General features: G+C 39.5%; 1 protein-coding gene across 4 annotated transcripts in view; it reads left to right on the forward strand.

The window, feature by feature from the left end:
• LOC149263020 (Putative methyltransferase family protein) overlaps positions 1-22625 on the forward strand; it is a 346478-nt gene that overhangs the window by 207381 nt on the left and 116472 nt on the right. For 3 of the 4 annotated variants that reach the window (XM_089425592.1, XM_089425601.1, XM_089425595.1), the window contains exons 5-7: positions 748-802; positions 1174-1275; positions 1419-1527. In XM_089425592.1, the coding sequence (XP_089281718.1) occupies positions 748-802; positions 1174-1275; positions 1419-1527 (266 nt within the window). Of the gene's footprint in view, positions 1-747; positions 803-1173; positions 1276-1418; positions 1528-1634; positions 1675-22625 lie in introns of those variants that run through there. The other variant, XM_089425598.1, reaches the window with a different exon arrangement.

Genomic DNA, 22625 nt, shown 5'->3' on the forward strand with positions numbered 1-22625 from the left:
CACTCTCACACAAGTCACTACAGTAGAGGAGGAGAGCATCTGCCTTTGAAGAACTTTGGCTTGCAATGGCTGCTCCAGTCTTTGCTATTAAATTCCTTAATTATCAAGGTTTAAGATGTGTGTGAAGATGGGAGCAATGATGACTAGCATTGGTATAACTGTTCATCTGCACTTTACTTTCGTCTAAGGTCCATTGTAGCAGTCTACATGTGTTCTAGGCTTGCAGACACAATTTCTTAAGTTAAAGTGGTTCCTGTGTAGTAACTAATCCATATTTGTGGCTCTCTTCTTGCTTCTCTTGTGTTTCCTGTGCCTTCAGCTGACTAAAGTGTTCTTTCTTCTGAAAACAAGATTTTACTTAGTATTTGTAGTAGTGCACAGACCACTTTGTGATTTATGATCTTTTGTCTATGGATGGGACATTGCCAATATGATGGTTGATCTCGAATTGCCCCTAAAGTCTGATTAATTTGCACTGCATGTCAACCATTCCCTTTTTCATATAAGCGTACGTGTATGTGAAGTTGTGGTTTCAGTGTGCCAAGTAGACCAATCCACAACATTATCCCTTGCAAGTTGTAGCAAAATCCTTGAGTGAGTAATTTGACTTTGGTTTCATCTTGTTAGTGACTAGGCTTACATTAAAAATTGAATGCCACTCTTTAATTTCAATGATTTTGTTACTTGATTGCTCATGTGCATGATTTAAAATTTATTTTATTGCTTATTACACTTAACCTTGTGCAGGTGTTGAAGCAAAATATAGACCTACAGCTAAGTTCAGGAATAGCAAGTTGTGCAGGTTAGAGACTTTCCGTGAAAAACCAAAATTAGAAAATGATGGTGAACAGTATAATTTGTTTATTTGTATAGTATTTTAGAGCAAGTATTATCCAGTTACTGAAAGGTCACATTTTGTGATGAATGAAAAGAAAATGCTGCTTTTGGCTTATATTCTATATGAAGGGAATCTCGTCTGATTCAAGTCAGTTTTTGGAACATAGGATTACTGGGATTGTTAATTGTAGGAATGATAAAACGATGGGCCTTGCATGCTTAAATAGTTCTTACCTAGTAAATTAGGAAATAATAGTGGCTATTAGGAGGCCTTTTGCTTACTTCCAAGATGAGAGGATATTATCAGATCTCACTATGCATGTTTGCATGATACAGAGATAACATCAGAAAAGCTTGAATGGGGAAATCATGATCAACTTTCTCAGATTCTGAAGCAGTTTCCAGAGGGCTTTGATCTTATTATTGGGGCTGACATTTATATCCATCATTTCTCTCTCCCATGCATTTTGATTCATAATTGGAAAGTAGTCATCTGAAAATTTACAAACTTTTTAAATTTCCTGTTTTCATCCTTTTGTTTAAATAAATATGTGCATGTCAGGACCCTTAACTAAATGCACGCTTTCAACAATGTAGCATTCCCCTGCTTTTTGAGACTGTTGAGCAGCTTTTGAGATTTGGCGATAAAAGTGGCAAATTTATTCTTGCTTATGTCTCTCGGGCTAAGAGGTAGGTAAAATTAGTGGCAGAGCATTGCTACGGCACTTATTTGTAACTGGCAAGTTGTCTTTATTTGGCATGACACGATCTTTGAAATGCTTTTATTCTTCCTTCAGATCTTATGCTAAATGCAAGCACTAATCATCAATGAGACATTGATCTATGCCAAGTTAGTGGCAGAGCATTGCTACGGCACTTATTTGTAACTGGCAAGTTGTCTTTATTTGGCATGACACGATCTTTGAAATGCTTTTATTCTTCCTTCAGATCTTATGCTAAATGCAAGCACTAATCATCTATGAGACATTGAGAAATCTAAAGTTGTAAGCAATGTGGTAAGTATCTGGATCATATATGCATTGCCATTTAAGAAAATGAAGCAAGAATACAATTTGTATTAACTAAAATCATACAAAAGGATTCTTTGCCATCTAGTCTTGGTAGGGATCAAAGCCAACCTTAAACTTTGAACAACTTAAGTTTACCAAGCTAATAAAAGACGAAATTAGTAGGAAAAGAAGGCCAGGATGCAATGCCACAATTATATTTTTGGTTTTCGTTACTATAGGTTAGATTTCCCAAACTCCATACTGAAATTCCTGTAGATATTAACTTGTGGCACAGATAATGTCCAAGCAAGGTTGCACAAATTGTGGAACTGGGAATTATCTTTTGAAATGGGTATGCCGCGACCCCCTAAATTTTGGAAGTGCAGTATTGAAAAAAGGGTTTTGGTGTGATTGGCCATCATTTGGCTTGGCAAGTAGGGAATGGGGAGAAGGTAAGGGGAGCAGATTCTGTCGTGGGGTGTGATGCAGGGGAATGGCTTCTGGATGAAGTGATAACACTTCTACAGGATAGGGATATTCATACTCTGAATCAGGTAGGAGATCCAATGTCCACTGATATCTGGCAGCAAAGATGGCAAACTGCGTAGACATAAGGGCTGCCAATGGGAGCAGGGGGATAATGTTGAAGTTATATATTGAAGTCTCAAGAGAGGACATATTGGGTTGAGAGAGGAAAATGACTCTTTCATCTGGTTTCTGGTCAAAGAATAAGGCTCTTGGAGCACATACTGCTAGGTGGGATTTAAGTCTTTGTTTGAACCTGAACATCAGGAGGCTATTTGGTGGTGGAGCATAATCTGGAAATTGAAAGTTCCATAGAAAAGCTGAATTTTCCTCTGGCTGGCCTTGAGAAATAAGGCTTTGACATGGGAAGTGTTCCAGAGGAGAAACATACAAGGACCTGGGATTTGTAGTTTGTGCAGGAATGAGGCTGAATATATTTCTTGTCTAATGATCATTTGTTCTTATGCACAGAAAATTTAGAAAGATGCTGAACAAATTACAGGATGTGCAAATATATGGAATGGAATCTATGTGGTTATCTTTCAGTAAATAAGAGCGAAAAGAGTTTTGAGTGTTGCCTTGTTTGGCACTCTGGGATATTTGGCTTGCAAGTAACTCAGATTCTATACATCCTTTCCAAGTTTTCTCACAATTCAGTGCTTTGATGTCTTATTGGAAAGGGATTGCTAAGTAAGCAGTTCCTCGACAGTTGAGTGATTTGGTTGTTGAAAGGTCATATCCCTGGGGTTTTTTGATGGAGCCAGGCAGAGGCTAAACAACTACAGTAGTGTTGGAGGAATTTCACACTTATCTCAGGTTTAATGAAGTACTGGGGGTTCTGTTTAATAACTTTGCTGAGTCCGTGGCCTTAAAGATCCTTCTTAAATGTGCTCTTGGCAGGAATATTGGACAAGTAAATATCTTTGTTGACTCTTTACTTGTGATAAATTGGATGCTAAGCCACGTACAGGTGCAGAGTATTCAGCTTATGGCCTTGGCTGCAATCTCTTCCTTTGAGCCTAGATGGAACTTCTTGTTGAAATTTGGCAGCTCAGGGAGAAATTCCCTACTTTGGGAAGCCTTCCTCATTCTCTGAAGACCCTACTAGCCCTTGGAAGAATTTAATTTGCACAAGGAAAAATATTATTTTTAATGTGAAACCCACTTCTGCACAAAAGTACGAGTCGACCTGGGCAGTGAAATTCGACCTCATCAACCACATATAAATACACCTCACGTCACATCACTTGGGCACATCATCAACACATCACATCTTCTCTTGATTGGTTCGTACAACTCTGAAATTGCAGGTCAAAGTTCACATGTACGAAGAGGAGAGAGAGAAAATATATTGACTGCGTTGCTAAGTCACCTGACACGGGGATTTGGGATTCGTAGTATCGGATTCGGACACATTGACCCCCCGGAACAGGGCACGTAGGATTCATTATATATTATTTTATTAAACATATATATACTAAAAATTAGATATTTCATACACAAATTTTAAGTAATGATACAAATTTATTGATTTCAAACACAGCCTCATCTATAGCATGCATAGTACATACAAAATTCAAATACATGTCAGTGGTCACATAAATCATGATTCATAATTCATAAGTTATAACTAAAAGACAACTTACAAGTTACAACTACAAGATAGTAAGATAATGGAAGGGGGTCTTCATTCTTGGGTTTTCTTGATTTTGAAGCCACATTTTCCATACCAATAGTGGACTCCTTTTCCAATTCTTTTTTCTTTTGTAAAGAAACAGCTTTACAAGCTCCAATCCCACAACCCGGTAAAGCCAACAAATGTGCTTTCACATGGTAATATGTGCTTTTGAAAGAAATGTGACAAAGTTGCATCTCCATTGCACATTGCCTCCTCCCTTTCCCTTGGTGCCTGTCCCATCCTCTCTTGTGACATATTTCCACAATGGATATTTATCAGTGTTGTCTTTAGGTCCTCCTCTTCCATCAACATTACTTGCAGCAGACTCTGATGATATTGGGGGAGGAGGGGCATCTCCAATGGAAACATTCTTGCCCTTCCTTTGCCCCCTAACTGCTGCCTTTGTTTGACCCATGAATACTGTAAAAGAAATGAACAAAACATGCGCAAATTTGTAAACAAAAAATCATATACAAACTGATGTAATAGAATAAGAAATGCAAAAAAATGGAGCTGAAATGCACTTACTTGGTGTTTGAATCTCCTTGTCGAACGCTCTACTCCCTTAGCTCCTTGCTCCAAACCCTTCTCCACTTGCAAATAGCTCAAACAATGCAAGCCAAATGATAAACAACGTCACTGAAATGAGGAAATGCGGCCTTTTTTAACCCGCGGGAGTCCCTTTTCGGCTAAACGAATCCTAGATATCGGGACACGCAGGCAAATTTCGAGACATGTTTGGGATTCGAAGAATCCTGATAGGATTCAACAAATCGTATTTTGGGACACGTTTTTTCGCTGAATCATATTCGACACGCCGAATTCCGGTTCGCCAGGCCATTTGGACGAATCCGGTTACTTAGCTGCGTTGACTTTCTGTTTTGGGCCTTTGACCAACATTGACTTTTGGGTTATTGAGCTTGCTTTGACTTGGGATTTTGGATCTGTTTGGAAGACCAAGTTGACTCGCACTTTGACCGAGATTTTCTGGGCTGTTTGGCTAGCATTTACTCCAGAAATTTGGCTATGGTTTTTACAGGTCAAAGTTTGACTTTGACTAGATCTTATGGGCAGATTGTTTTGACTGATTTTGACTGAAGAAAGGAGGCCACACCTTTTGACAGGTTGACCGAATCTTTTCGAGCTGATTTTTGACCTTTGACTTTGACTGGTTAGGACTGCATTGACTGCTGCTGACTTTGACTAGAAATTGCCGATTTCAAGTTTGACCAGATTTGACTATATTGGTCATATTGGTTTGGATATTGGATAGTTGACTTGGTTAGTCAAGGGTTTGACCCTTTGACTCATTGTTGATGTACTTGGACATTATATCTCTCTATTGAACATTTGATGACATCTAATAGAAGAAGAATTTGGAAAGGGTTTTCACCCTTGTGGGGTTTTTCCTTGGTCTTTGACCAAATTACTGTCTCTATTGTTCATGGCTGTCTTCTATTGTGCATTTGGTTTACTGTTTTATCTACATTTGCTTATTGTTGTTGGAAGATTGAATTTATTGGATAAAATGATTGCTAATTAAAGAAGAATTGTAATAAGTGATTGTGTCAAGCATAGAACACTAGAAAATTAACATGGTTTTAGCGTTGAGGTGAAGACAAGCCCAAGGAGACAAGAACAATCACTTGTGAAAGAATCTGATTGAAAGGAGCTTATTTGACTTGGTCAAGATGTCTACCTCATACTTCAAAACTGAAGAGAAGTTGAATGACTCATTTAACTATGATGTTTGGAGAACCAGGTTGGAAGTGACTTTGGATGAGAATGATGTCTTGGAATATGTGGAAGGAAAGGTACCTAAGCCTCCTGAAAACGCTTCTGTTGCTATCAAAGCCAAGTACAAGAAAGGTGAGGTCAAAGCTAAGAAAATAATTATTGATTCTTTGAGAGATCATTTTCTTATTTATATTTCAAAGTTGAAGAAGTCCAAGGAAATGTTTGATAAATTGGTTGGGATGTATCAAGTCAACAACTTCAGCCACATTCTTTCTTTGAAGAATCAACTCAACGATATTAAGATGAACAAAGGAGAGACTGTGTAGTCATATTTCATGAGGATATCCCAACTCAAGGATCAACTATTGTCTGTTGGAGAAGTCATATTTGATAAAGAGTTGGTACTCATTGCACTTGGAGGTCTTCCTCCGATTTGGGAGACATTCATCACTGCTATTAGCAACAATGACAGGTTCCCTTCATTTGATGAGCTCATTGGCAAGTGCACTCAAGAAGAGACCATGATGATATCAAGAGGAAGGATTAAAAGCATGAAGAAGGAGAGCCCATTGCATTTGTTGCTTAATGCAAGAAGAGGAAAGGAAGAGGAAGATCATCTAATTCAAGAAAGCATGCCCCTGAATCTTAGGACTCTAAGAGAAGATTGAGAAGAATTGAATGCTATAATTGCCACAAGCATGGTCACTATGTCCGAGACTGTCCGGAAAAGAGAAGTGCTCCAAGTTCCAACTACAACAACAATCGTGGCTTCAACAACAACGGGTCTAACTATAGAAGGAGAGATTCTCTTGAAGATCGTGATGAAGGCCATTATCATCAAAAGAGGTCTCAAGGCCAAATGCCATGGGCTCCAGGATGGGGATGTTGAGGGATGTTCACATATTTGGGTGTATGAATGTAGGAGGGAGCAATTGTAGTACATTAGTTACCCCGACCTTTGCTTTTCCACCCTTCATTTGCCTCTTGCCTTTTATTGATTTTTCTTTTTTCACTGCTTGGGGCTCCAAGGGATGAGAGCATGATGTGTATGATATAACAATGATTACCCCTTTAAGGTGGGGCATTTCATCGCCCACCAGGGGTTGGGACATACATGGGTTCCTTAATGATGCAGTGGGGCACTCATAGGTTTTGTAGGAACCAAGGTGATGGCCATAATATAGCGGGTAGGGCTCATGTTTGTCCTTTGCCCACGTGTTAAATTTTATTGTCTCGACCATCTTTTGCATTTTGTGGTACATTTCATTTTGTATGTGGCCATGTTATGCTTTTATCTTTTTTTTAGCTGCATCAACCTTCGGGGCATTGTTCCTGGCCTGACCCAGACATGTGGACAAGGGGAGGGGAGTACCAGGGCCTTGTGGACCCAATGGTCATTGTAGACCCAGAGGGAAGATGATGAAATAGGGCATGTAATGTGCGGAGGGGAGTGAAAAATGTGGAATGGGAAAACAAGACCATGCTACCAAAATCAGGGTTTCCCAAGTAGTGCCCATCCTAAAGCTATAATCTAGTAGGGGAGGTCCCACAGGACTAGGGTTGAGGACTAACCCCTGTTAAGGTAAGGGAACAAGACTATAGTCAAAACCCTTCCTCCTTCCAAGTCACCCAATAATCCATACCCAAGTGTGCCCAGGAAAAACAAGCATAAGCACCCAATTACATAATGAAAAATCATGCCTTTGGGATTGGATGACCCACCTTCAAACATATGATCTTGACTAATGGGTGAAAGGACATATGGCAGGGCTCAGGGAGCGGAGACATATTGCAGAATATCAACTACACTGGTGGCTGTTAGGGGCTGCTGCATGCCAGTTGGAGACAAATCTAGGAGAGAAAAATTCTCCTATGGGGCCACCCACTCGCAATGGGTAACATGCCAGTAGGGTAGAATCGATAGGAGGGGTGAGTTGTTGATCTGCAAAGTCCTAGATCCTGTTCTCCATCAACACCAATGCTATCCTATCCTTCCAAGGATTGTTGTTGGATGCATCCTCCAACTGGTCTTCAATTTTCAGTCCGGTTGAAGCCATCCTTCCAACCTCCAAATCAATTATACTTAACCCAAAAAAATATTACTACTGGAAAATAATTATTTTGCTAAAATCCTGTGACAAAATCGATCTGCCTTCTCCTCAAAGTTTATTGCTATGATATCATGTTAGATTTTCGAATACTAGATCTAATTTAAATTCCTAGAAATTTAGTTTACACTTAATAAATTATTTTTTTGATTTTTTTTGAATAAAAATACACTGGTATTTTAACTTAAATAATTTGCAGCGGAAATTTAAAAAGAAAATTAGTCACAAACACAACAAAATCTTTCTCCCTTCAAATTATCCTTCACTTTTATTACCTAGGAAAATTAAGGGCTCCCTTAATAAAGAAAATTATCCTCAAAGAGTACACAAAAGAATGTAGCAAAATAGAACCTAGAATCCCCCTCCTCCCCTTGGAATTTTTGGCCTCCTGGAAACTGCTTCTCCAACCTGTAAGTTGGCCTCCTTTCTCATAGCCCTGTATGACCCCTTACACACTGGAAGAAACTTACCATTCACCTATGCTGTATGACCCCCCTACACAAGCCTCTAGTTGGAAGACTCAACCTCCCCTCCCCAGGATTTTGGTCCCTTCGAATTCTTCTCACTAAAATTTCCTCGCTACACACTTTTCTTTCTTTTTAGTCTCTCACTCCTCTTGAGAAATTTGCTCCCTCAATAAAATTCATGTGTCTTCCATCTCTCCCTTAGGCTTCTTTTATAATTGCTCATTGAGCTAGATCTCAACCTCTAGATCTCCTAACTCATGGATGGGTATGATTATATCCTAAACTTCACTTGAGATCAATGGTAGAGATTAGATCTAGCTCACTAGAGTTAATTTATTTACTTTTCATTAGAAAACCTTAGCTCAATAACCAACATTAATTAATAAATTAATCAATGTGTTTTTTGTATGTTAGACTCATAAAAGTGACTTACTCAACATGAGCAAGTACTTAATGAGGCTTTTGGACATCTTTTGCATGCTTAACACCTAGCCTATGCAGAAGACCCTGTTTGGGCTACAATCATCAACATATAATAGGCAAGAAATAGTCTCTAAGAGGTAGATTCATTAAAGTGTCAAAGGCTATCAAGGGGTAAGCCAGGGAGAAGGAAAATTTTGTGGCTTTTAATGGTTTAACATGCATAAAATAATAATATAAGCCTAGATGTCAATCCTAATTTGGTCATAAAGATGCATTAATGCTATATTTTTACTTTTCAATTTATTAAATGCATTTTTTATCAATAGAATAATCACATAAAGATGCAAAATTACCATAACATGCAAATTAAAACAAACCCTAACCCTAGCTACCAGGAAATTAGGAAAAAGAAGTAGAAATTTAAGATGATCACCACAACTAGACTAGTGCCTTCTCTCAATTGGGCAATGGAGTCAATTAGGGAAAGTTGTATGATAGAGGGCCTTGTATGAAGAGGGTGGAAGACTAAATTTCTTCCTATAAAAACCTTAGTAACTTCTTTATATGGGAGATTTAAGGTCAAAGGATGCATAAATCAAGTTCCATTGATGGATTCTTGACAAATTTAACATACCATAAAGAATTAAGATTTCAAGAAAGAAATTGCACTTTTTAATATGGCACAAATAAAACCCCAAATTTCAGAAAGATAACATGCAAAATGGAGGGAACAAGCACTAAAATTACACAATTCCAACAAGACTTACTCTATCAACCCCAAAAAGGTCTCTCCATGCAAAAATCTCCCTCCTAGGACAGTTTGCTTCCTTAAATGTCCATTGCGTCCAAGAGAAAAGTACAAGAGAGCTAATGTGCACTTCTTTAGAGAGAGAAGTTAATGAATGTGTGATGTGTAAAGTGACTTTCCTCTATTTATATGATGGAAAACAAGTCACTTTTCATAATTTTACAAAAAAAATCTCTAAAATTTTGCTTAGAGTGTTCAACTAGGCCTACAGGTCACAAGCCAACGTAAAGATAGTTTTAAAACATAATAATTGCATCAAAATATCCCACATGCGTGGGAATAAATGCTCTCCAACATGACATCATCCTCATGGAATGGAAAATTTCCATCTCACAAATGATATAATGAATTTATGAGTGTTCCCCACTCTAAGGTCATCATCAAAGTGCATGGGCACATCTCCAAGTTACATCTTCTCCACCATGATATTAATCTCCAAGGAGGCTTATGTCACCCTTTTAGGGCATGTAGGGATAATGTGCAACATCTAAGGCAAGCGTTGGCATCTAGTCATGATTTGCTAGCCCTCACAAGTCATTTTAGTGATTCCATCATCATCTGGGCTCTGGAACAAGGCAATGTCCATCAAATTGAGTGAAGGCCAGCCTGGGGGCATCTTGGGTCCATCTAGGCACATCATCAAATATGCCAACGATTTGGCTTCTTGGCTCAATGTTTTAGCATCGAGAGGTGTAGCAAGGGGGGTACAACCATGTGGAAGCTTCTTAAAGCTCAACATTCATCTCAAGGGGACATTGTTGGGATTGCAAAGTCATATCTTCTCTCAAGAATGGGCAAAATGTCCTCTAAATGGCGCTGGATAGGTGTCAAGCCATTCCTTAAAGGATCTCTACTACATGTGTAATGAACCACCTGAAACATACCCTCAAGATTAAGTGAGATCAACATCATTAGGGACAAAACCATTAAAGTATCATAGTGGACCATAATCAATGTTAGCGACACAAAACTAGTTCACACAAACTTTTCTTGTCAATGTCTTTCTAGCTCAGTATTTATAAGCAAATTGCCACGCTCATGTTAGGGATGATTAAACTTTAATCCCTATTAGGTGTTTCTAGCCCCTAAGGGGAAGGACATTTTGTAGGTAGACCCATCAAACTATAGGTGCATGTGATAAAGGTGGTGATGGTATGGGAAATATTTCAAGGAAATGACCATAGCCATGGTACTAGTTGAAGGAGGACAAACATCACTAAGTGCTATAATGAGAAGAGGAAACAATTGTGGAAGCATGAGTTACCCCTTTCCATGGCCTGCGTTTTCCACCTCTTTGGTGCACATTTTACTTCAATAATTTTTCTTTCTTGCATAGCTTAGGAGGCTCAACTTACTTTATTATTTTCCAATGCTCCTTTAAGATGTAGTATTTTATTGCTCATTAGGGTTGGGACATTCAAAATTTCCTTTTAGATGGAGCATGAAATGATGAGGAATTGGGTGATGGCTAACGGGGGGGTATAAATCATGCTAAGCTTTTACCCATGTGCTTACCATGTCGTAGCCATGTTTTGCATTTTTCTCTTTTTTTATTTGTGGTTTCATATACTTTTATCTTTCTTTCAGTTACATCAACCTTTTAGTGAAAACTTTTGGGACTTGACTCAGAGATGAGGATGTAAGGTGTTGGTCCCAATGACAAATGACAACCAACCCATTGAATGGGTGTGGATAATAGGGAAAGATGGAACGTGTTTAAGTATGGATTGCCTTGGGCACACTACTTCAATCAATACCTCCTATTAGTACCCCTCCTGAAGGAGGACCTCTAGGGAGGTCACACTAGACTAGGGGCAAAGAATAACCTCTTAGGTGAAGCATGGGAACAAGGGTACAATCAAGAGCATTCAGTCATCCAACTTGGCCTGTGATCTGTATTAGTATACCCCATAAAATTAAATGAAAGCACATAATTGCAAAAATGGTTCGTGTACCTTGCAATAGATGACCCACCTACTTTCAAGCATTCCAGATGGGGGAGAGTACTGACCGAAGCATAGGTGGAGAGCTCTAATGTAAAGCCATCTGTGGGCCATCATAGGGTTGTTGACTGGCTGGCTGATGATTGATCAATGGGGAGAAAAAAATTCTCCTATACATTACCCACTTTGGGTAGTTAACATCGAGCTTTAACTTAGGGACATGCTCATCGTAGAGCGCATGATCCATGTACTTGAATGAAGAGTGCATGAGAATCCCAACAATCCCTGGTACTTGTAGACCTGTTACCTGTACATTCACAACAACTTGTTGATAACAACTGAATAGGGTGTTGATCACTACCCTTGTGATATAGGAGAATAATAATAATAAAATGTTAGCTAAAATAACGCATGATATCCATCTTGTATGCAAGTAAAATCAGCATGTAGACAATCAAAGAAGGATGCAAAAGCAACAGTGCAAGGCACACAATGCTACCCTAATTACTGTGAAAATTCTATCACTGCAACAACTGATTTACTTTTCCTACTTATTTCATCATAAGTTATTCATGAAATTATTTCAAAAAACATTAAAATAAATACTGCTGCAGATATCACACCATAATATAGAAACAAACATATGCACACATTGACACAGTTATTTTGGACTAATGTCCCCAGAAAAACCCAATGTGGGCAGCAAGGGAGAATTTTATTATTTAACAATTTTCTAGTACAACAAGGTGCCAAATTGGCTTACCCACGGATAGACAAATTTCCAGCACTTCTTCTGAACCCAGCGTAGGCCCTACTGACCTCTGCGTTAGCCTGAAACCCTCTGCGTCAGCCTGAAACCCTCTGCGTCAGCCTGAAACCCTCTGCGTTAGCCTACTGAGGCTCTGCGCAGCCTCTATGGCCTTCTGTGTCACTCCTGCAGCCTCTGCGTGGATGATGTAGGTCCTTTTGGCTCTGCTGCCTCTGTGTGGCTTCCTCTAGCTCTGCGTCTGCCTCTTGTGCCTGTACGTTGATCTCCCGTCTATCTATACCGTACTTGCTACCTCTTGACTGCTCTCTAGACCACTGGTTCAATTTCTCAGCCGAGAAATTGAACCGACTGGTCTCCCTCAGTGTATTTTCCAAGTGACCCTCAAGCCTCCTCTTATACTTTCCTTGTTGATAAATCAACGGCTGACATTAAGTCCCTAATCAACGGCTAAGATTAGATATGGCTTGATCCATGTCTTTTGGACCATCCTAACACAGTTTCATATTAATACACATTAATATTTTATTTTCCCTGAGTTTAGACTTAGGGTCTCCATTAAAAATATTAATTATTTTAATATCTCCTAAATTGTTTAGAATCTGCCCAAATCCTTTTTGGGTATTGGAGATCTCATGTGCCTCAACCTCTCCACCAAATTTTGTGGCTAGAGCACATCTGATGCTATCCCAAATCGACACTCCCTCTTAGCGAGGACTGTGCTCTAGTAATACTCCTCACTGAGTATCACCCTGATCATCCACATCGGTCCCTGTGCTGATGTTAAGCCTCCTTTCCCAACATCCTCTGCACTACTGCATCCTGTACTGCTGCCCATGACTCTGCTACTGTCACTGCTGCATTTGTACGATAGCTCCCTCTGCATCCGTGCTGTTGCTGGTCCTTTCTCCCAACACTGCATCCGCACTGCAACTCCCTCTACATCTGTGCTGCTGCTGGTCCTTTCTCCCAACACTGCATCTGCATTGCAACTCCCTCTTCATTTGTGCTGCTAACACATTACTTCTAAAAGGGGTTCTTTACCACCCCCATCTTTTCCCTGAAGTAGTCGAATTTTGACTTTCCAAGGGCCTTGGTGAGGATATCTGCCACTTGTTCCCCTGTAGGAGTGTATCTCAACTGTACAGCTCCTCGTTGGACACAATCTCTGACAAAGTGAAACCAAATATCAATATGCTTCAACCTATCATGGAATACTAGATTCTCATAGAGTTTGATGCAACTCTGATTATCACACATGATCCTGGTCGCCTCCATATTTCTTCTGAATAGGTTTACTAGAAATTTTCTAAGCCATATGGCCTCACATGAAGCTGTGCTTGCTGCCATATATTCTGCCTCAGATGAGCTCAGAGCCATGGACTTCTGTTTCCTACTGCACCAGGAGGTCATTCCTTGTCCAATGTTGAAACAGTTCCCAGAGGTACTTTTCTGATCCACTAAACTGTTTGATATGGATGCCGAAAAATTTCTCATTAAATTGATATGGATCAATCGAAAAATTTCTCATTAAATTGATATGGATCACAGAAGCCTCAATTCAACAATTGAATCCCTGCATGGAAAATCCACTAAACTTCCTGCCCAATCTGCATCAGTAAATCCACTCAACCTAATATCTTTCCCCTTAGTGTATAAGAGCCCATAATCAACTATTCCTTGTGCATACCTGAGAACGTGTTTGGCTGCTGCCCAGTGAGCCCTCTTTGGTTCCATCATGAACTGACTGAGGGTGTTGACAGCGTAGCAAATATCTGGCCTGGTATTGACTAGATACATCAGGGACCCTACGAGCTGTCGATATAGGGTGGGAGCGACATCCTTGTCTTCTGATGCATCAATCTTCTTCTAGTTGGTGATCATTGGTGTAGCCATAGGTCTACAGTCTCCCATCCTGAACCTTTTCAGGATTTCTGTAGCATACCTCCCTTGCCCAAGAAAGATTTCTCCTTTCTGCTGCGAAACTTCCAACCCTAGGAAATAGTGCATTCGTCCCAGATCCTTCATATTGGACTTTGTGGCTAGATTCTTCTTGCAGTCCTCAATGAGTCTAGATGATCCTGTCAAGAAGAGATCATCCACATATAATACTAGGATAAGTGGCTCGTTCTCTACGACCAGATAGTAGATATACGGATCCGCGTCACTCTTGACAAACCCCATCTTCTGCAAGTAGCCATCTATTTGACCATACCACGCTCTCGGTGCCTACTTCAGCCCATACAAGGCTTTCTTCAGTCTGCATACATGAGACTTATTCTCATGAGAGTCTCAAAGCCCTCTAGTTGTTCAATGTATATCTCTTCTTCTATTACCCCGTTTAGAAATGCTATCTTGACATCCATTTGATGGATCTTCCATCCCATCTGGGCTGCAAGAGATATCACAGTCCTAATAGATGTATACCTGGCTACCGGGGCGAAGGTTTCCTCATAGTCAATCCCTTCCTTTTGAGCATACCCCTTAGCCACAAACCTAGCCTTGTATTTTTCAACACTGCCGTCCGCAACATATTTGATCTTGTAGATCCATCTTGAACCTACCACATATCTGTCTTGAGGCCTTGACACCACCTCCTAGACATCGTTTACCATTATGGAGTTATACTCCTCCACCATCGCATCTAGCCAGACTTGATGCTGAGTTGCCTCCTTGAAGTTGGCAGGCTCCCCATCCTGAGCTACTAATGCCTGATACCTGTCTGGCTGTTTTCGCTCTCTTTTACTGTTCCTTGGCTCTCCGATGAAGTTCTCTGCATCACGCAGAATCTAACAAAGTTCCCTGATGGTTCTTCCTCTACCAGCGGGTGCTTTTGTTCGCTCCTCCTCCTCATCCTGAGAATCTTTTTGATCTGAGGAAGAATTCTTCACTTTTGTTGGTTGAAGAGGCATGACCAACAGATCCTCTTTCGACTGCTCCTTGGAAGGCATTTCGCGAGATCTTCTGAAAGCTCCGTCCTCCATGAACTTTACATCTCATCGTACTACTACCTTCCTACTTCCTGGAAGATAGATTCTGTATGCCTTAGCGTTCTCGCTATATCCTACCAGATACCCCTTTTCTGCAGTCTGATCCAACTTCTTCCTCTTTTCTTCGGGTATGTGACAATATGCTAAACTCCCAAATATCCTTAAATGACTGACTTCAGGCGTCTTCCCAGTGAAGACTTTCTCTGGATTAATCTTGCCTAATGCCCGATGAGGAGTCCTGTTCTGAACATAGAAAGCTGTGTTGCATGCTTCCGCCCACAGGAATTTTGGCATATCCTGATCATACACCATGGCCCTAGCTGCTTATACAATAGTTCTGTTTTTCCTTTCTGCCACTCCATTCTGCTCCGGATTGTAGGGAGTTGTCCACTCCCTTCTGATGCCCTCCTTAGCGCAATAATCAGTGAAGTCCTTATCAACATACTTTCCACCATTATTTGAGCGCAAGACTTTTATTTTCTTACCTGTCAGACGCTCCACTAGAGCCTTGAACTCCTTGAATCGATAGAAAACCTCACCCTTGGTTTTCAGAAAATAGATCCAAGTTTTCCTCGAGTGGTCATCAATGAAGGTAAGGAAATATTCGGCACCGTTGAGAGCTTTGACGGACATATGTCCGCAGATATTGTAGTGTATCAATCCTAGTACACTCTTGGCCCTGTGGTTGCTCCTAGGAAATGCCGCCTTGGCATACTTTCCTAGAGCGCATCCCCTGCATACATTATCTCGTTCCGTACTCAAACCCAGAACTCTTGCTACAGTGCTCCTGAGAATTCTCGGAGCTCCATGGTGCAAGTGACCCATCCTTCTGTGCCATAGTTCGTTCAAGTCTTTGTCCCCATGACTGCCTATTAGTGCCAATGGAGATTCTAGTTGTAATCTATACAACCGATTACTTTTGATCCTGATCTGCACTTTCTTTTTCTAGCTCGGGTGTTTGATGTATACCTTTTCCTTGATGAAGTAGATGTCATAGCCCTTGCCTTGTAGTTGTGACACGGAAAGTAAGTTCATCCCCAATCCTGGTACATGCAGCACATTTGTGGCATGGAACCGTTCTCTTGATTTTGTCTGAAAAACTATGGTACCCTTTCCCACTGGAGTACACTTTGCCTTGTTCCCCATGGTGATCTGAAAATTCATCTTCTCTTCTCGATATTCCAAGAAACACTCCCTGATTCCCGTCATATGCCGTGAGGCTCCATTGTCTATATACCATACTTCTGATGATGCAGCACTAGTCATGCATGCCACTTCTTCTTCCAGCCTGGAAGCCAACATAGAGAAATCAAAATCTCTCTCTCTTGTGCAATCTTCTGAAAATCTGCGTGAGTCCCTCGAGGTGGATGCCTTTGCATCGTGGTCTTGACCCATAACTGGTTTTCCCTTTCTGTCTCTACTTACTTGCTTTGATGCCATGTGAAAATTCTATCACTGCAACAACTGATTTACTTTTCCTACTTATTTCATCATAAGTTATTCATGAATTTATTTTAACAAACATTAAAATAAATACTATTGCAGATATCACACCGTAATACAGAAACAAGCATATGCACACATTGACACAGTTATTTTGGACTCGAAAAAACCCAATGTGGGAAAAACGGTGCAGCAAGGGAGGATTTTATTATTTAGCAATTTTCTAGTACAACAGGGTGCCAAACTGGCTTACTCATAGATAAACAAATTTCCAACACTTTTTCTGAACCCAGCGTAGGCCCTACTGACCTCTGCGTTCGCTTGAAACCCTCTGCGTCAACCTACTGAGGCTCTGCGCAGCCTCTCTGGCCTTCTGCGTCACTCCTGCAGCCTCTACATGGATGACGCAGGTCCTTCTGGCTCTGCGCAACCTCTGCTGCCTCTGCGTGGCTTCCTCTGGCTCTGCGTCTGCCTCTTCTGCCTCTACACTGATCTCCTGTCTCTCTGTTCCGTACTTGCTGCCTCTTGACTGCTCTCCAGACCATTGGTTCAATTTCTCAACAAACCCCGCTCCAGAAATTGAATTGATTGGTCTCCCTCAGTGTATTCTCCAAGTGACCCTCAAGCCTCCTCTTATACTTTCTGCGTTGATAAATCAATGGCCGACATTAAGTCCCTAATCAACGGCTAAGATTAGATCTGGCTTGATCCATGTCTTTTGGACCATCCTAACACAGTTTCATATTAATACACATTAATACTTTATTTTCCCTAAGTTTAGACTTAGGGTCTCCATTAAAAATATTAATTATTTTAATATCTCCTGAACTGTTTAGAATCTGTCCAAATCCTTTCTGGGTATAGGAGATCTCATGTGCCCCAACCTCTCCACCAAATTTCGTGGCTAGAGCACATCCGATGCTAACCCAAATCAACAACTACCTGCCATTAAGTGCATCAGGTTCCATTGAAAAGGGTAAGGTGCTTGCCATCCACTAGTGATGAGTCATGACAAAGGCACTTCACCAAGGTTGGATATATAGAAGTTATCAACCCGCACTTTAAGTGGGGGTTGATTACTCAACCCAATGGTAAATGGTTGTTGCTTTAAATACTTGGCTGCAGAATAATCTTCCAATACTTTATGATTTTCTGCTAGCATTCTCTAGCTTTTGTGTATCGTTATTTTCTTATGGCTAGATAAAATGGCCAAAGGCCTATTTCATATTAGTTCTAAAAATAATGTGGCCAAAGTCTGGAATCAGACAAGGTATGGAAAAAACATATGTTGTGGCTAAAAACAGGTGAGATGAAATCTGAAAAAGAGGTGGCATTTTGCTGGGTCAGACTTGGCTTTGATATCAGATGAAATGAACACAGTACATGCACTGAATACAAACAAGGTTTATTTACTGAATATCCAATGTAAAAAAGACAAGAAGTTAAAATCATATAGGACAATTAATAATTATATCTAAATAGTCAATGAGAGATAATTTGATGATACAATGTCAAGTGATGGTGTACTTATAGGGCTGACTAGTTAGAATGGATGAGTATTCATGTCCTTTAGCTGGGATGTGACCTTTCATTTATTATTAATTATCATTTATTATTGTTATTAACATTTTATATATTATGTTTATATATTTATATTTATATTCGTTATACCACTTGTGCAACCTTTCTTCCAAATATGTGAACTCATCAATAGAGGTGTCTCAAAAGTTGTGAAAGAAAGATAAACCAAGTCATAAAAAACACATATAGTAGCGCAATGCTGCTGGTGGTAATAGGACCTATAGAAATCTAATCTTTTGGTAATTGTTTGATTCAAGAATGAAAACAGTGCATCAATAATGTCTACGAAATAAGTTGACCTGTTGATTTATTTCTGGAATTCCATGAAACTATGGAATTTTTAATTTTAATATTTTAGAGCACTTAAGCTCTATCATAGATCACCTTCAGGAAACTATGTACAGTATCACTCTTTGAGCACATTTTAAGTGGAAGTTTTTTCTAAATGTCAACATTCTGAATTAGATTGAATCAGTTTTCAAAATAAGTTCATTATATTCCCCACACATTTTGCTAAGCATGTTTTGGGAGAAAATCATATGTAACATGAAACACTTGCAATGTCCCTTTATTTGTCTTAGATTCTTAATGCACATGCTTCTTATGTAGCAATGTTGCAAAAGTCGAACTTGGGAATAAATCGGCAAGGATCTGAAAATTGAAAAAGTCGTAAAAGTTGGGAGAAAATTGAAAAAACCGGCAAAAACTCTGCAAAATTTGAAAAAGTACAAAATTTTTCATTTTTCATTTTTTTTCTTTTAGCATCTAAAGTACCCACAACATCAGATAAATGCATTGCCACATAAATATGAAAAGAAAACTAATATACAAGATGTATAGGAAGTCTATTGCTACATCATATAACAACAATGAATCAAGTCCTGAATCCTGAGTCCTGGATTAGTCTCAAGAGTTAAATTATCAACAAAAAATATAATAAATGTATATAATCATCATGAGTCATCTACATGTCATAAACTAATTAGTCATTGAGTTCCTCTGCCCCTTTTATAGGAATAGGGAATGGATTTTCCTCTAGAGGAAGAAAGCCTTGCCCCAAGGGCTAGAAATGGAGTTTGATGTCCTCTAGAAGCAAAAATAGGAGGTCACCTCTGTCCTTTGCTATTGTGCATGCTAGATGGTGTCACCCCCTCTTGCTTTTGCTCCACCTCCTGTTCTTGGAAATAAGTAAAAAACCAATTTTCCATTGGGATGCGTCCCCTAGAGTGGGGTGCACGCACCCCACACTTTCCCCATGTCCCCCTTTTGGGGAGACGTGGGGGCATGTAGGGGGGAGCGTTTCCCTACTGTGGGGGATGTGTCTCCCCAAGAGGGGTGCTTCTGAGCGCACCCCCTCAAAAGGGGGACGCCTAGAAGCACCCCTTTTGAGTTTCAAGAATTTGTGTGTGGAAGCCTAATATTGAAGCTTATGGCCCTTTAATTGCTATGCAATTCATGGTAATGTTAAATTTTTAAAGTAAAAGTGACAGTCCCTTTATCTTTCGTTTTTATTCTTTTATTTAAATTTTTAACATTACCATGAAATGACTCATGATGTTTGAGAGTGGTTCCAAACTCTTTGGATTTAATATGGAGAAAGTAGAATTTTAGATCTCACTCAAAATATAGTAGACTTAACAGTTTTTCAGGATTCCAGGATCAGGGGGATTGGAATGTTTCCATTGGATTTTGTCATCTACAAGGGTATGGAACCTAGTATTTAATCAAGAGCACCAAGCGCTCTATGTACCTTGATGTTAGTGGCATTGGTTGTTGAAATACTCTATCATGACCCTACTAAAAATGTACCCATCACTCAAACAAAATATTGACTTGACATTCTACGTTTTTTCTATCTTATTTTAGTGCTTAGAGGGTGATATTGATGACAAAGATCCCAATATAGGTAATGATTTTGCTGATATGTAGGTATTTGTTGTAACATGATTTTTTTGGATGCTAGAGGCCATCTAGAGAGTGTTGATGTAAATTTGTTTCAGAGATGGATTACACTCGGTGCTATTTTGGTTATGTACACCCTTACATGCTATATAAATGAGAACTTTTGCTTATTTGTGTATAAATGGTTTGGATTCATATGGATGCACATGAATATATATGTTTTTCTTTAAAATTTGAATATTTTAGGTGTTTTTGGTCGATCATTTTTTTATTGATTTCGATAAATTCTCGGTTCAAAGGGTTTTCCAATTTGATCACCAGTTCGGTTCCGATAACATTGGTATCTACTATAGTCTATTTTGCTTAGTACTAATTAGATTCTAGAATGATGAATGATGAATTTAAATTTTAAATCAATTTACATTCTAGAATGATGAATGATAAATTTAATTTTTAAATCAATGTAGATTCTAGAATGATGAATGATGAATATGGATCAATGTATTTCATTATTGAATCTCGTGGTGTATGGATGAATGATGAGTATGAATGATGTATGTACCAGTATGAATGATAAACATGGATTAGTGTATTTCATTATTTAATTCAATTATGTATGGTCCTACGGATCTGTTACCACAAATCTAGTAGAGCCTTAATGGGAGAATGGGACAACAATGGGACAATGGCCCACTATCACCACAACCAAGGTCCCCTGCACTTTATGAACTTTCACCAATGGGATGAGTCTTAGTATGATTGTGATCACCTATAATAGATATTCTAGGTTTGAAGGTTCAAGGTGAGGAGCTAGAGCTCATTCAAAGAGAGACTCAATAAAGGGATGAGGCTTCAAAGAAGCAAACTGCTCTTTAAGAAAATCCCTAGAAAAGAAGGCACAAGACCTAGGGTTTTGAGGTTTCTCGATGGTAATAGGTATTCACAAGGTCAAGCCGCGAGAGAAGAAAGGGATTCTTATGATTTGTTCCAATTTCCAATGAATACTAAGCTCATATAACCCTCAAAAAAGTCCCCAAGGTGACAGAGAAAGACCTAGGTTTTCCCTCTTGGAGTAGCACCTAGGGCAAGATATTTTATGGATGAAACTCGGGTGGATGCCCACCAAAATTGGAGCATAGGTAGTCTAGACCTTGAGCTTGATGTTTGGACCTTCAGATTCTCGAAAAATCACCTCCCTAAAATTTCACTGCAAGTCCTAGATTTCTGCCCTATCTTTAGGGGATCGAAATTTAGGAGGAGAAAATATGGAAAAAGAGGAGTTTGATCACCAAAATCTTTAGAGTAGTGTCTAGTCCTTTGGGCAATGGAGTCTTGAGATGCTTAAGATAAGATAAAACATCTTCCAAGGAGCCTTGAAATTGATGCCCTAGGTACCAGTTTCAAACATTTACCATCTTCAAGATATAATGGAGTTTCATGAAGAATCAAAGTTATTCATTCACTACGAACATGTTAGTTTTTGTAGCATCAGAGGTGTTCTAGTCTCAAAAATTTGTAGAGAGGCTAAAACAAAGAAGTTCTCCATAACCCAGAAATCCTTTTTGGAAATTCCACCTAGAAGTGTCTCAATTAGATTATTAACCTATTTTTAAATATTTCCTAAGTCTAAATTTAGGAAAAGGGGTTAATTAATCAAAATTAAATGAGATAAGGTGTGAATCATCTAGAAACTCACACAGATCGATTGGTAAATAATCTGAGCCCTTGATTAAGTTTTAATCTTGGCTGTTGGAGGTCTAATAGAAGATTATAAGAAGCTGATGGGTAGATGGAGAACACACTTGTGAGACGCACAGAGATCGATTTCCTTGGAGAGTTTGATTTTCCAGAGGCAGTAACTCGAAGAGTTCGAGCCAGAGAAAGAAGCAGAGGCAGAGAGGGGCAGGGACAGTGAAGTCGGAGGAAGATTTTCCAGATCCGGTGAGTACTTTGCAGAGAGGCCGAAATTTCCACAGGAGGTTGCGCAGAGGCAGCGCAAAAGCTTCAGAGGGCAGTTCAATTTGCTGAAGGAAGAATAAGTTTTCAGTTCTAGTGGCCAGGAAGGGGTTCTAGAGTGCTAGAGAAGTGTTTTCCCAGTTAGTAGCAAGCAGGACAGCTAGATTGGTAGTCGATTCAAGTATCACGTGTGGCAGGCACAATCAGTTTGACGCAGAGCCTGTGTAGGCCAAGTTGGACAACTTGCCTTTCAGAGCTCAAACTATATTGGAATTGCTTGGAGTGAGGGTAATTTCTCTCAGATTATTTTTGCCAGTATCTTCTCTGTAGGATTGCCAGTTTTCGGCAACCAGATTGTACTAAGATTATTTCACTACTAAATAATAATAAAAACCCTCAATTGCTACACCGGTTTTCCCAAGTTGGGTTTTCTCGGGGTCACTTGTCCAAA

The sequence above is a fragment of the Pinus tabuliformis genome, chromosome 6 (genome assembly GCF_031772625.1).
Source record: "Pinus tabuliformis cultivar Carrire ecotype Pingquan chromosome 6, CPIR1, whole genome shotgun sequence".
Taxonomy (NCBI): domain Eukaryota; kingdom Viridiplantae; phylum Streptophyta; class Pinopsida; order Pinales; family Pinaceae; genus Pinus; species Pinus tabuliformis.